This window comes from Diceros bicornis, chromosome 36 (assembly GCF_020826845.1).
Source record: "Diceros bicornis minor isolate mBicDic1 chromosome 36, mDicBic1.mat.cur, whole genome shotgun sequence".
NCBI lineage: Eukaryota > Metazoa > Chordata > Mammalia > Perissodactyla > Rhinocerotidae > Diceros > Diceros bicornis.
The window spans coordinates 14,239,764-14,254,408 of NC_080775.1; the positions used below are offsets into that span (position 1 = coordinate 14,239,764).

Here is a 14,645-nt window from a genome sequence, read left to right on the forward strand (position 1 = left end):
AGAAAAACGTTTTCTATGTTTTTCTAAAACATTTAAAAATATTTTAAAAAACTGATCTCAGTGCTTCACCAAAGCCAAATAACAAGCCAAACAAGGAGCAACAATGAAACAAACCTAAGCCAAGTACGTCTGCCCGAAAAACACAAATCAGCCCGAAAAACACAAATCAGCCTGAAAAACACAAATCAGCGTACTCAACAGGAAAAAACAGTAACTCCAAACATTTCACAACTGTCTTGTCTGAGTACTAGGAGAGTATTGTGTTGTGAACTCATGAAGAAAGAATTAAATATTGTATTTAAATCTGAAATTTGGTTTTGGGCTTCTGCTTTTGCTTCTGTGTAATTTAGGTTTCAATTTTATTTAATGTGCTAATTTAAAATGGGTCAAATAATCCTGCCTCCAGAGAGAAACATTTCTGGCCACTCTCTTTTTAAAACACTATTTGTTCATGTGTATTTGTTCATTTATACTACATATAAGTTTACTTAACAAATATTTATATTTATCCCCATAAAGGTACTTAGCTAGGACCTCGAAAGTTTAAAAAAGAACCAATTTTTACTGAGTGCTTAAAATGTACCAGGTACTAAGTGCTTTACATAATCGAATCCTTCATTTAACTCTTCCAGTGGGCCCACTCTGAGGTCAGTACTATTATTATCCCCATTTTACAGAGAGAAAACTGAGGGAGGCGAAGGTAGGTGCGTGTGCTCAGGGTCACACAGCTGAGCTTCTGGCCCAGGCAGCCTGACCTCAGAGCCTGCACCCTTAACCACTAAGTTCTCCCCAAGAAACTGCCAAGTAAACAGAATACACAGCCGTCGTCTACCTTTTCAGTTCTCCTTCGTGTAACAATCGTCTCCTGGACAGTCACTGAGTGTTGGTTGCGTACCAGAACTGTGTCAGGACAGGCACCGAGTCTTAGACTCAGTGATAAGGCACTAAGACCTGGCTTGGAGAACTTCCTCCACCTTTCTGGCTGTGTGAACTTGAGCAGGCTACTTAAGCCCTTTATGCCACGGTTTCCTCATCTATAAAATGAGGACAATAATAATACCTCAAAGAGTGAGGATGAAGTGTGATAAATTATTTAGCAAAGGATAGCACCCAAATATTATTATTATTATACAGTCCCTGCCCTTGAGAAGCCAGGGTGGAAGGAGGGGGTTGTTGAAATGATACTGGGGTCTTGGGGTGGGGGAGTGCATAGAGGAGTAACAAGGAAAGAACAAGAAGATGGGAGTTAAATTGAGAATTCTAATTAAAGACAAGTCCTAGAACCCAAGTTTCATAACTTTATTTTGTACATTGTGCTTAACGCAAGTGCAGACATGTTGTCATTTGCAGAGTAAATAACATTCATTGAGGACCTTTCATGTGCCAGGGACTGCAATAGCTTTTCCCACATACTCTCTGTCATTCAGTGTTTATGAGACTCGGAGGTGTTGACACTGACGTTGGTTTTGATCAGAGCTCACTGTTTTTCCGCATTTGAGCAGGATTTGACCAGTGGTCTCCCTGCAGTGATCTACAACCCCACATGGGCCTTCTGTTCGGGCTTGTGCATAGACATACAAATTTGTATTTGGATGACTCTAAAAGTCACAGTGTGAAAAAGATAACAATACATAGTGAATTTTTAAAAATTTACAGTAAATTTTTTCACATTTAAAAATGCAATAAAGCATGAGTTTTATGTGTCCTTTTTTCATTGCTTCTGGCTCTAATCTTGCTCCAAATGCCTAACGAACACATTGAGGATACTAAACTTACTTGTACTTCCATCTAGAACTGAAGGCCTGCTTCTGCTCTGCCTTTCCCTACCTCAGTTAAAGAAGTCAGTTCCATCTAGTAACCAACCGTAGTTTTCCAAGATAGAAATTTGGGGGTTACTTTCTGCAGAGTCACCAAGTCCTTGGTGTAGGTACTTCCTAAAAGTTTCTCATTTCTCTTTCTCTTCAGGCTCACTGCTCACGTATAGACCCTCCCAATCTCTTGCCTGGCTGACTGTAACTATCTTCCTCCTGGTCTTTTTATCTCTAGTATCCTCTCTCCATCTATCTATCATCCACAATGCTATTCCGGTTTCCATTCTAAAACACAGGTATGATTACTCCTCTACTTGAAACTTGCAACGGCTCCCTAGTGCCCACAAGATAAAGTCCAACGGCCTTGACATGACATATTAGGGATCTCATGATCCAGCTCCCTTCTACTTTTATATCATCATCTGCTACCAACGCCGGCCACAAGCTGTTCCAGCAACATTGGACCGACCACTTGCCTAATCCCACAACTTTGGACCTAGTCTTCCCAATGCTGGATACTTTTCAGAGCCCATCTTCAAATACACAATTCCCATATATACAATTATATTTCTCCAATCCGTTTTATAGAATAATTCCTACAAGATTATTATATATTTTTTGTTTTCTCCTCTGGACTTCCACTAAATTTTAAAAGGCTCATGGCTAAGAAATAATAAAAGACTATTAGGGCACTTAAATTTGGATGCCTTAGCGTTGATGGTCCCATCACCTAAGGGAGTCGATCCCCCTGACCCGGGACCGCACAGGCCTTATTAATGCCTTATGTACATTTCGCATGGGCAAAATTTCTAATGATGGGACTCACTGCATGGTCCTCTAGGTGCAGTTACAGTTTTTGTTGAGTAGATCAATCAAATGGCACATTAGCTGGATAATGTAAAGATAATATCCATATCTTTTGCTTTTCTTTAGAGGCATATTATTCTTCAAAGATAATGAGCACCTAATTGAGTTTTCATGGATAATTCTGAATCTGCTTTATTAAATTTAATAGTTCTTATTAGTAAAAATAATTATGAATAAAAAGCAAATTATTTTTATTTAGTACATAAATTAGAATATTGATGTTGGTAAAGATAAGACAAATTCTATTCTATTTCACTAATGTACATAAGGCCTTTATCAGACCTTCCTCAATTTATCTCTGAAGCTGATTTGGAGCTTAAAAATTAAAAAAGGAGAGGGCCGGCCCAGTGGTGCAGTGGTTAAGTTCACACGCTCCGCTGCGGCAGCCGGGGCTCACAGGTTCGGATCCCAGGTGTGGACCGACACACAGCTTGTCAAGCCATGCTGTGGCAGCGTCCCACATAAAGTAGAGGAAGATGGGCACGGATGTTAGCCCAGGGCCAATCTTCCTCAGCAAAAAGAGGAGGATTGGCAATGGATCTTCACTCAGGGCTGATCTTCCTCACATAAAACAGAAAAAAAATTAAAAAAGGAGAAAGTTCAGCTATTAGCATTAGATCAACTCATTTAGGAGATGATTTATACAGCTCAAATGATTGCTCCTGATACATCAATGCCCATGAGAAAAAAATGCTTAGAAAATTCAAGAAAAGTATAAAAGTATGAAAACTGCTTAAGCCTGAATGTACTCTGTGCCGTGGAATAATTTACCTCTGTTTCCAAATATGTGACCTACGTGGGTTTTAGGTCCACAGTAGTATTTACGCAGTAACAATATGATATCATCAAACGAGGTGACTGGTCCAGGGTAGAGTGTTATCATCACTAACGATTTTTTTTAAATTAAGTTTTTAGTCTAGAAGAACTTCTTAACAATTGCAGTGTGTGTTCACAGATGAAAAAAAACCAACAAAAACCTTTTAACACCGAGGACTGGATAAAAGTTCAAATGATTTTCTAGTCTAAAAAAGTCACAAGATGGTTATTTTTGTCACCTCCCTTTATTAAAGACCCAGTGTGGATACATGCTAGCAAATTGTCTTTCTTCAATTTGAAAGGGAACGCTTTTTCAAAATAGCAATTTATTTCTTATTTAAAGTTTAAAAGGTAGGGCCAAACTCCCATCCCATATAGGCCTGTGGGAGTTCTCAGCAGGATTCTCATCCTATGCAATCGGATAATAATAGATCCCTCATTTTCGTGTATTTTAGGAACTCTCCTAACAAGCTGGAGTTCACAGCATCAGTGTACTTAGATAAAGATATTATAAACAAAGTATGCAGTTGCAAGTCTAGCACATTATTAAAGAAATTAGTTTGTGGTCATATGAATATAAAATGGCAAGTCAGATAGATATCTTAGATGTCATCTTAGACTGCAACGATATTCTCGCTATGATATTAAAATAGAAAAACCTTTGCAGAGCGCTAACCTATCATTACATGAAGTAAATGGCATGGCACTGCAACCTAATTAACAGTGTAGCTTGCATCTATAAAACAGAATTAGCACTACTGCTCCTTTTTTATTATTAGTTTGTGTTTCTAGAAAGGTGTGACCTTATCTGTAAGGTTCTTTTCATTTATGTCCATCTACAAAGGATTTAATTATGTTCTTTTAGCTCTCTGCGCTGAGGAAATTGAAAACGGCCACCTCAAAATTAAAAATGTTAAGGAAATTAGTGAGCAGATTATATACACCATCACCCTTCTTCTTTCAGAGATAAAGAATGGAAACATGTTTAAATAAATAAGGCATAAGATTTTCAGAAGAGAATATTCTAGGCAATGAAATTATTAATAGTCTTCCTTCCCTCTTTCCCACATGTATTCTGCACGTTTCTCTGGTTCTCTTGGGCAGAACTAGTAAAGGGGAAAGTGCATTAATACTACAAAATTCCTGAAAATTACATCACATTAGTGTCAGGAGCCAGAAAACATCAACTTACATCTGAGGAAGGCGATTCGAGAACAATGCCAAATCCTAGGACGTGGTTCTCCCCAGTGGAGGTGTGCTTGGCCGCCTGGAGACCAGACTGCTCAGAGGCCACTGCTGTCTTCTTCTCAGTTTCTAACACACTGGGCTTCTGTTTCACAGTAAGAGGTTCAACAGTCTTTGGGGGCACTTTTTTCTTTTTATTTCTCTTGCGTGAGACAGCAGTTCGCTGGGAGCATATAAGGGAAATTGGGGGCTGTTGTCTGTTTTGGGTTCCAACTGTGAACAATAAACAAAAATATGGTACAGGCACTTGTGTCTAACTTAGGAAAACTTCTCACACGTCTGCCTACGTGCCCCACAAACTGTGACTGAGATGGGGCTCACTCAAGGACGAAACACACCAAAATAAATCTCACACTGGAGCTGGACTTGAAGGTTCCCAAACGCAGGCTCTGGAGCACTTTAAAGTTCTACAGGCAGAAAAACACCCAAGAGAAAGCTCTGCTCCAAATGCTGGTGAATCACGACGCTGTACTGCTACTGCTCGCTTCAATGGAAGAACGGGATTATGAGCTATGAGAAAGCACTTGAGCATGATTTTACAAATCGTATGACATTTTTACATAAATGAGAACTCTAGAATTTAAATTGAGGTGTAGATGTCCATGCTTTCTGGTAAGCCAATCTCAGGAGTATTCCAGCTGTCATTTGGGGTTAAGCTGATCAGTTGCTAGCCCTGTAAAGGTGCCAAGATTGACAAAGACTGTGCAGGGAAGATCATTTGGGCAAGACTGATCAAAAGAATCAGTCTAGAATGACTAGTAAGCATGTACCAGTGAGCATGTGGGCAAAGCCGGCTAGTCACTTATCCGTCCAGTAACTCCTTCCTCACAATCCAATACTCTACACACATCAGCGTCTCCAAAGCCCTACACGACCAGGTGCTTCTCTACACCTCAGTTCTATGGAGCTGAAAAATAGGAATAAGAGAGTTCTGTACAAATCAAGCAAATTAGTAAAATCTAGAAACAGTTTAAGTTCTAAAGATGAGAAGCACTGAACAAGGACTAAATACTTACACTGAATATGTACTTAAGGAAACCAAGGATGGTAATTATAGTTTTCACAGGTGCGCTTTGGGAAGTAATGTTTGTTAACCATTCAAAAATACTCTCACGAAAAGTTTAATAGGAAAATATGGCACTATTACTTAAATCTTCGTGTATTAACATGGCTTACTAAATGCGACCGTAGAAAATGCCTGCTTTTTTACAGAAATACACCTATAAATACGAGCCAATGGAAACTAAAGAGCTTTAAATGCACGTCAATATGGATCATTTTACAGTCAGTTTGCAAATAAAGAATATTTATACTTTGAACTTGATATTTGCATCTCCAGACTGAAAAGAAATTTATAAATAAGAAACATTAGACACAAACTACTTGCACTGCACGTGATACTGAAGAGTTTTTTAACCACCCGTGCAGTCATTAGTCTAGCTCACTTGTTCTCAACCTTGGCTGCACGTCATTGGCTCAATCTCAGCCCAGACTAACTGAATCGGAATTTCCAGGAGTGGCGCCCGGGCGTCGGGATTTTGTTAAAGCTCCTCGAGTGCCTCCAATGTGCAAGCCGGTGTGGAGAACTTTTCTATGTTCTATCTGAATTTTCACCCAAGGCTAGGTCTCCATCCCCAAAGTCAAATGACCAACTGCAGCAATTATCAAGATAGTCTAGAACACAAGCCTCTCCAAGCCTCATTATTCTAAATTAGCAGTGGAAATGTTTTTGCTTTAAAGAACACAAGGACCGAGTTTTTCTTCTCCTTTTGCAAGTCTAGACACAGCACTAGTCTCCTGCGTCCAGATCTTATCGCTTGATCTTATTCGTTGTCTTCTCCCTAAAGTAAAGGTGAAACATTCTAAAGATAAATTAAATCTAAGTCTTATAGGCAATAAACCTTAAGTAAATCTACCAACACAACGCAAATTCTTAAGTTTAAGAAAATTAAAGAAGAGTAATTTATTCAGTTTATCCTTTCTGCTCTCCTATAGCTTTGGAATCATTTACTACCCTAATCTGCAAAGGTTTGGAAAGGAAAACATGGTGACAAAGTGGCATTTACTTAATAGATTCTAGAAAGGCTGCAGTCAAGGATTTAAGTGGTTGCAATTTGTAGTTTGCCATTTCGGTAGTAAGGAGCTTAAGTAACAAAATAAATCATTACAATTTCATATGCATATTTTCTTAAGTGCTAACAAATTCTTCCTCCGAGAAAAGAATCTGTACATAATGAAGTAACCTTTCTCTCTGAGCTCCTTATTTAGGAGACTTTAATCTTTGCCAGGTTAATAAGAACACAGATTATCAAGGTGAGTTAAATGCTTACTGGCCCGACCGAAATGCTTATTTTTTTTCCTTGGGATAAAACCAAAATTAGCACATAAAATTAGATGTTGCTTTTCAGAGAGCCTTACTTGCATGTGATCTTGGGTGACTGATATGTCTAAGTATTAAGCTTTTTATATCAAAACCAAATCATTGAATATTAAAATTGTACTAGAATTCACTAAATGGCACCAACTACAATTTCTGAATGATGACCTTCCTGAATACCTTTATAATGAAGGGTGGGAATGCTGGTCATACACGACTGTGCTGTCCTGTCCATTTTCCTGCTCAAGTGGCGGTTTTCCCTGACAAGAGGGAAGGCTTAATGAAATGATTTATTATTTTCTGTATTTGTGACAAAAAAAGTTGTTTTCTTCCCCTAACTGTGGAGATTAGAAAACACAGCCACTATAATAAAGACCTAGACTTCCAGACTTCTATGAAATGCTCTCGGTCTTTATAACAAGACTAACGATATAGCTTATTTTTGTATCATGGTTTACAGAGCTCATTGACATTTACTATCTCATTTTACTTTGAAAACAACCCTAGGAGTTAGATATTAAGACTCCAGTTACAGATGAGAAATCTGAGGCTCAGAGAAGGCACATAGCTGTACAAGGAGGAACTGGGACTCTGACTCCAAACTGCAAATGCACTGCTCTTCTGCTCTTCAACTGTCTAATAGGAGTGAGAACAAAAAATGTGTCTCCTAGATAAGAAGACAAAACAGGAGGTGTCTTTGAGCTTCTATGTCCTGAATGTTAGGGAGAAAAGCCACAAGCAGAGCCTGAGGTCCAACATTTCTTGTCCTCTTAAGCTCTTGAATATCTTCACCAGTGGAGCCGTACCTCCTAAAGGCTCCTCCACACATAAAACAACGCATGGCTTCCCTACTATCACACCGTCCCCCAGAGGGACTTGTGCAGGAGTGGGGGTTGTCAAGATGTAGGCAGCCCCCAAATCGAGCACCTCAGGAGGTAAGATGAGTCATCCTGACATGAACCTCCTTGTCGATTCACATTAGGAAAATGAGCTGAAGAACTCTGCCCACCTTCAGGTATAATTGTTTCAAAATTTAATTAACTGACACGAGTGAGGTACTAGGAGTTCAGGGGGTGAAGTACATGGAGCACAGGTACATAAGTACATGAGCAATATTATTAGCAACAAAAAATGTGTTAGATTTGCTAAAGGCAATATGGGGTGGAGAAAAAGCTGAGAAGATGGATACTTGAAAAAGCACAGCAAGGCAGCAAGGTGGGAAGAACTAAATAACAAAAGCACGATAAACTGAAGATGTCAGATATGCATTGAAAATCAGAGGACTCGATCCGAGGCCTGATCTTTGTACCTGCTTGAATTTGCATTAATTTCCGCATGGTCTTGAGTTCTTGGAGAATGGCCTGCAACGTTGACTGGCAGTTACAAGTACAGCAGTTAGAGCCAACTGATGAATTCACCACTGGAAGTTCTCCTAAGCATGAAAGAAAAGAAATGACAGACTCCACACAACAACAACAAAATTATAAAGAGAGAAAAAAAGAAGGTATCTTGACAGCATTTTGAAGCATGGGCAATTATTATGAAACTGTGCCTAAGGAAAATGTACCTATAATTTTCACAAGCTAAATTTTGGGGTCTGACTTTATCTGACTTTATCTAATTATCCAGGCTCCTATACTATAAGGTGCGTGCTGCTTCACAGGGTGGTGGAGCCTGCCTGAACGCAGGCATACAATGCAGTATCACAGCAGGCCTCCCTATTGTCACACCAGGTTATCTCAGGTAACAACACCACAAAAATTCACTAGAAACACACTCATGCTATTTTGCACCAAAAAAACAGCTCTGCGAACAGCCTTACAAAAAAACTGGTAGCTGTGTATGTCATAAGAGCTCATATTAAGAATTAAATGTGTCTAACTACTAAAAAATAGTTCTAGTAGTAAGCATGTTATTTCAAAAATTAAGAACTGTCAACACATTAAACTTTTAGAACATTCTCTGGGTGGGGTGTGTTTGGGGTGGGGAAAGCGGGGCGGGGTGCAGAGATGGTGGGATATATTGAACTCGATGGGTTAGAGGGTGTTGGGGTGCTGGCTTTCTCTCCAACTTAATAAAGGAGATCTTCCTACATCTTTTTCCCATTCCCATTTCTTTTTTTTCTTTGTGAGGAAGATCAGCCCTGAGCTAACATCCGTGCTAATCCAGCTCTTTTTGCTGAGGAAGACCGGCTCTGAGCTAACATCTATTGCCAATCCTCCTCCTTTTTTTTTCCCCAAAGCCGGAGTACATAGTTGTATGTCATAGTCGCACATCCTTCTAGTTGCTGTATATGGGACGCTGCCTCAGCATGGCACGAGAAGCGGTGCATTGGTGCACACCCAGGATCTGAACCCAGGCCACCAGTAGCGGAGCGTGCGCACTCAATCGCTAAGTCACGGGGCTGGCCCCCCATTCCCATTTCTTAACATTTCATTTTAGTCTCTTTTTCACTGTTTAAATTTAATATATTTTTTCCTTAACAAAACTATATTATTCTGTTTCCCTTCTATGTAAGCAAATATCTTACTGTCCTTGGAATAAAAGGGAACATTTGGAAAATCACTCTTTCAGTGGAGTTCCTGCTAACATCAGTATCCAACTTACTACCGTAATGTGGACCACCGTAAGAGACCGCTACCACTTATGTTTTTTCATAGGCAGAAAAGGTAAGTTCTGAGGTTTTGCTCCAGTTATATCTTTTATTATAAATTAAATGTAATTTAAGTCCTACAATATGCATTATTTGGGCATACTGTAGAAAAATTCACCACAGTAAAACTATGAAATACTTAAAGATAACTTAATGTTTGGAGTAGCACAATTATTTACATTCAAAGTTGTAACAAACTAAGATGTCACAACTTTGAAATTGCAAATAATTCCAATGAAATACCAAAGTAGTCACGGTTATATAGAATGCACTTCTACTGAAAATATGCAAACAATAAACATAAAAAGATCTATTTTCAAATGAATAGGGAGGAATTTATGTTTATAACTTTTAACATTAATAACATTTTCCAAAGTAAATCTACCATCCTTGTTGTGTAGTGGAAAACAGAACTCTGTTTACCTAAAACTTACTAATGTGGAGTTTACTAACTTCATACATACCTAAGGGTATTTTATTTCTCTTATCATTTCTTCCATGGCAGTAGAATTAGGAGGGCCTTATAGAATATTCCTAGTCACTATCCTAAGTCTATCTTTACCATTTTTAGAGGACAAAACCAAGCCTTTTCAGCTTGTTATAAATCATTTTCTAATTTTAAAGAGAACTGACTTTTTATTTTTATGGAGAGTCTTTAAAGAGCCATCTCCTTCTAACCTGGAAGCATGCCAGCCGGTGAATTTGATATTGGCTTATGTAATACTGATAGAAAGAGAAGGCACTCATCCATCTCTTGGGGTGCCTCACTGTCTCATCAGCAGTGTGTGGGGATGGCTTTTCATGCCTCTGAACTGGTTACTGCAAATTGTGTGTAAAAAAGCAAATCAAGATAGTTCTCTTTTTCTTGAAGATTAATGGATGGGAAAAAAAAATCCTTAACTTTTCAAAGAAACTGAAAATGCATTCTTAGTTTTTTCTTGTTCTCTTTGTGAAAACAATAGATCTGCATATCTATACGTAATTTACAGAACAAGTAACATCCCATGTCACTGGATGGAAAATTTACATCATTGGAAAAATCATCAATTTTTTTCCTTAAGCTTTGAAAAAAGATTGCCATTCGATTTTTTTCTTAACAATTAGGAATTTAAATTAAGGAAATTTTACTTTAAAGGAATAGTTTTCAACCCTAATGAAGCAAGTTATAACATATGGATCATTTGGTTCAGTAGCTTGAATGTGAGGTTCAAGCGAAGGTGCCACTTGGGATGCTTGGTTATCAGCCTTCCCTTAACTATGACTCTTCTGATAATGAAGAAAAGCGAAGTAAGCAAGAGGATGTATTAATAATACACCATATGACCAGGAAGCTTCTTTTAAGGACAAAGGGGAGCTCTCTCTGCCCTAATGTTCAGTCTTCCGTGACAATAATATCTGTAAATCAGCAAATGATAGCTTTAACTTCTTAGAGGGCTAAAATCTCTACAAAGAAATCCTCACTTCTCATATAGAACCCCCAGTCTTTCCTGATCCTCAGTTCTGGTTTTTTACACTCTTCAACTTGTCTTTTAAAATAATTCAGCTAAAGGCAGGTCATGAAGGGAGGGTTTAATATATTGAACTCAAAGAACATAATGAATATTTAGAAATAAAACACATTCGGATAACCCTCTTGAAAGGATTCTGAATGTCTGATAATGACCATACCGTTGGAGCTCCCAGCGGTGTGGGGCTGACTTTGGAAGGTTCTGGAGCGGGTGCCATACTGCCCTGAGAACTGCCCGCTTTGCGGTGATAACTCATTCCACGCACCACGGGAAGAAGGGTGGAGGTTCTGTGGGGCCTCAGCAGAGGAGTTCAAACGCTGAGGCCAGATGGAATCCAAATCCTGGGGTTCTTCTTTTAATTTTTCTCCTTCCTTGCCCACACGCTGATAAATCCTCCCAGTGCTGTCATTCAGTAATCTTCTCATTCCTGTAATTTGCTTTTTAATTTCCATGCTTTCATCTCCTAATGGAAACAGGACCAAAGATACCACTGTAAATTAGCAAAAGAAAAAATAATCCACTACCAAAATAATCACCCCTTCTTCGGAAATGGGAAAGATTACTGATTCCAGATGCAGGCTTCTAGAAACTTAAGTGATCCATAAAAATTAAAGGTGCGAAAACTGGGTATGGTCTGAAGAAATCGATCATATTCCTGGTACATGTCATTTTAAACTCCTTCTGGCCAAATTCTCTTATGATAAAAAAGGTTTCCTGAGTGGGTTTCACTTGGAACACTTTTTAAATTCCCTCTTTGGAAGTGTTTTCTGAGTGAGGGTGTCATAAGAAAATAGGCTGAGGCAGAACACTAAGGATGAGACTACGAAGCAAAATCCTCTGCTTGGATCCGCGACCGCCTCTCACTTATGATGGACGTGGCGGCCGGTTCGGCAGCTCACCGACCACTCAGCAGTCAGGGGCAGGTACCAGGAAGAATGTGTGGTATTTGCTGAGATGTAGAGCTTTCTGAGGATAGGCTGTCGGCACAGCAGCAGCACCACTGGCAGAGGATGCACTCCAGTACGACACTACGGTGGAGACATCACCTTCAGAGATGACAATGCAGGAGCAGAGCAACATTTGTGGCAAGAGAGGAGGGCTCTGTTTTTCTCGGGCCCCCACTCACAGGGTAGACGCCCCTGGAACTGCCTTAGCCCAGTGACGTCCAGGGCTCCCTGCCCACTCCAGGTACTGGCTGCACCATACCAGAAGGGGGAAGTACAGCCCCCCTGCCTTGTCCCCAGCCCCATTCCTCATCCTGACCACCCCCACCCTGGACCTGCCCAGACCAAATCCACTGCCATCTCTACTTTGGAACTGTGTGCAAAACAGAACAGGTTGTTTCACACCCCACCTCACCTACCTTGACTTTTTTTTTTTTTTCAACTGTGGTAAAAAATGCGTAACATAAAATTTACCATCTTAATCAATTTTAAGTGCACAGTTCAGTGAAGTACATTCACACTGTTATGCAACAGATCTCTAGAACTTTTTTTTTCGGGGGTGAGGAAGATTGGCCCTGAGCTAACATCTGTTGCCAATCCTCCTCTTTCTTCTTGAGGAGGATCGCCGCTGAGCTAACATCTGTGCCAATCCTCCTCTATTTTGTATGTGGGATGCCGCCACAGTATGGCTTGATGAGTGGTGTGCAGGTCCACGCCCAGGACCTGAACCCACGAACCCTGGGCCACTGAAGCAGAGCACATGAACTTAACCACTATGCCAGCAGGCCAGCCCCTCTAAACTTTTACGTTGACTTCTGTTTTAAGATTCTTTTTCCCTCAGGAGATTTTTTTTTTTTTTTTTGATCTACTGCACTGGGGGTACTTAAATATTATTTAAAGATGACTCTAAAATTATACAGATATAAAATATTTTCTATAAATAATAACGTTAGAGGATGCCAATATCTATTAGGAGCTATTTCAAACATACCATCTTCTTAAATTGTACATCAGCTAGTATACTCACAAAGATTAAGAGAAGTGGATTTTTTTTTAAACTGAGTGTTAAAATAAAAGTCTTATGCCAGGGTACGTATACACACTCATATAGTCACTGTACTAACTGCTTGAAATGTGAACTATGAGGGGAAAAAAAAGGCCCACAGAAAGTCTCTCTTAGGAAAAGAACAGCTCCTGCAAATAAATGTAGCACATTTAATGTAATGATGTTTTAATGCAGTTAGCGTTGTATTAGCCAGATTTCTCTGTAGCACTGATAACCGCACAGTGAATCTAGGCATTTTGTGTTGTCTAGTTAGATATTTAGCTAATTAATATATGAATGCATTACTGAATATAAGGGAACTTTTATATACTGCTTTGAAATAAGTATCTTCAATTTTTAAAATAATAGAAATATTAATTCTCTTTAATATCTAACAAGTGAACACAGAAATAACACAGATTTCCAAATTTACAATACTGCTATGTGTTGGCACATGCTTGAGAGGAGAAATATTTTAATTTGCAATAAAACTCTTTTTACTTCAAACACCTGTGAAAATTATAATACAAAAACAATAAATCATCTTCCAGATTTTATGAGAATGAATGACCAAGCACGATTTAAATAATGCACAGTTAGCAAAATTTACAACTTTCTCAAGATGTCTATGGAACAGGGTGTGTCTGGAAGAGCTCCCGGAGGAATTCTGAAAGATGAATATATAGGCAAAAGTGGTGCTGGTTTCAGCATCCAACCACATACTTTCCTGGCTAGTTAACAGCACAATTTGGGCAAGAAGCAGTTTCTTTCCTGCGGGGTTTTTATCCTCAATCTTCTAGATCAGGGAAGTTGCACATGCATGAAAGGCTGCAGCACACTGATCTTACTTAGCTGGCACTGGCTAGCGGCTGCCACTCCCCTCCTTCCCGGCTCCCTGGCCAGAGCCGCACCAGCCAGGCCAGACAGAGGCAGGCACACTGCCGGCTCCCTGCGTCGGTGCCAGCTTATTTCTCTGCATGAACCCTGACACATCACAGCAGAAGAGAGACTCGCTTTTCAAAGGTTCCACCTCTGCTCTGGAGATTAAATTCTATGATAAAGTGCCGTCTTTGGGGGGAAAAATAAAGTCACAAGGATTCTGGAACTTTCTAAGAGCAAGTCTGCTTTGTCATGACCTTAGTTTCATAGTTCTAGGACTTACACCTCTGAAAATTACAAGACTGAAAATACAACTTGAGTTGTGCATACTTTATACTTTCATGTGGAGTACCGGAATCCTAAGTCGAGGAAAGAAGGTGAAGGCATAAAGGGAGATTCTGGTTGTGGGCTGTCCCTATGACGTTTAGAAATAGTTCTTCCAAAGTCAAAATAAAAAACAAACAAACTACGACAACAGATCAGGACCTGGGGGCCCAAGG

General features: G+C 39.5%; 1 protein-coding gene across 2 annotated transcripts in view; it reads right to left on the reverse strand.

Moving 5' to 3' along the window:
* BEND7 (BEN domain containing 7) overlaps positions 1-14,645 on the reverse strand; it is an 80,639-nt gene that overhangs the window by 43,143 nt on the left and 22,851 nt on the right. The window contains exons 1-4 of one of the 2 annotated variants that reach the window (XM_058532441.1): positions 12,177-12,303; positions 11,438-11,740; positions 8,426-8,548; positions 4,687-4,952 (exon numbers count right to left, since the gene is read on the reverse strand). In XM_058532441.1, the coding sequence (XP_058388424.1) occupies positions 4,687-4,952; positions 8,426-8,548; positions 11,438-11,729 (681 nt within the window). In that variant the 5' untranslated portion in view covers positions 11,730-11,740; positions 12,177-12,303. Of the gene's footprint in view, positions 1-4,686; positions 4,953-8,425; positions 8,549-11,437; positions 11,741-12,176; positions 12,304-14,645 lie in introns of those variants that run through there. The other variant, XM_058532440.1, reaches the window with a different exon arrangement.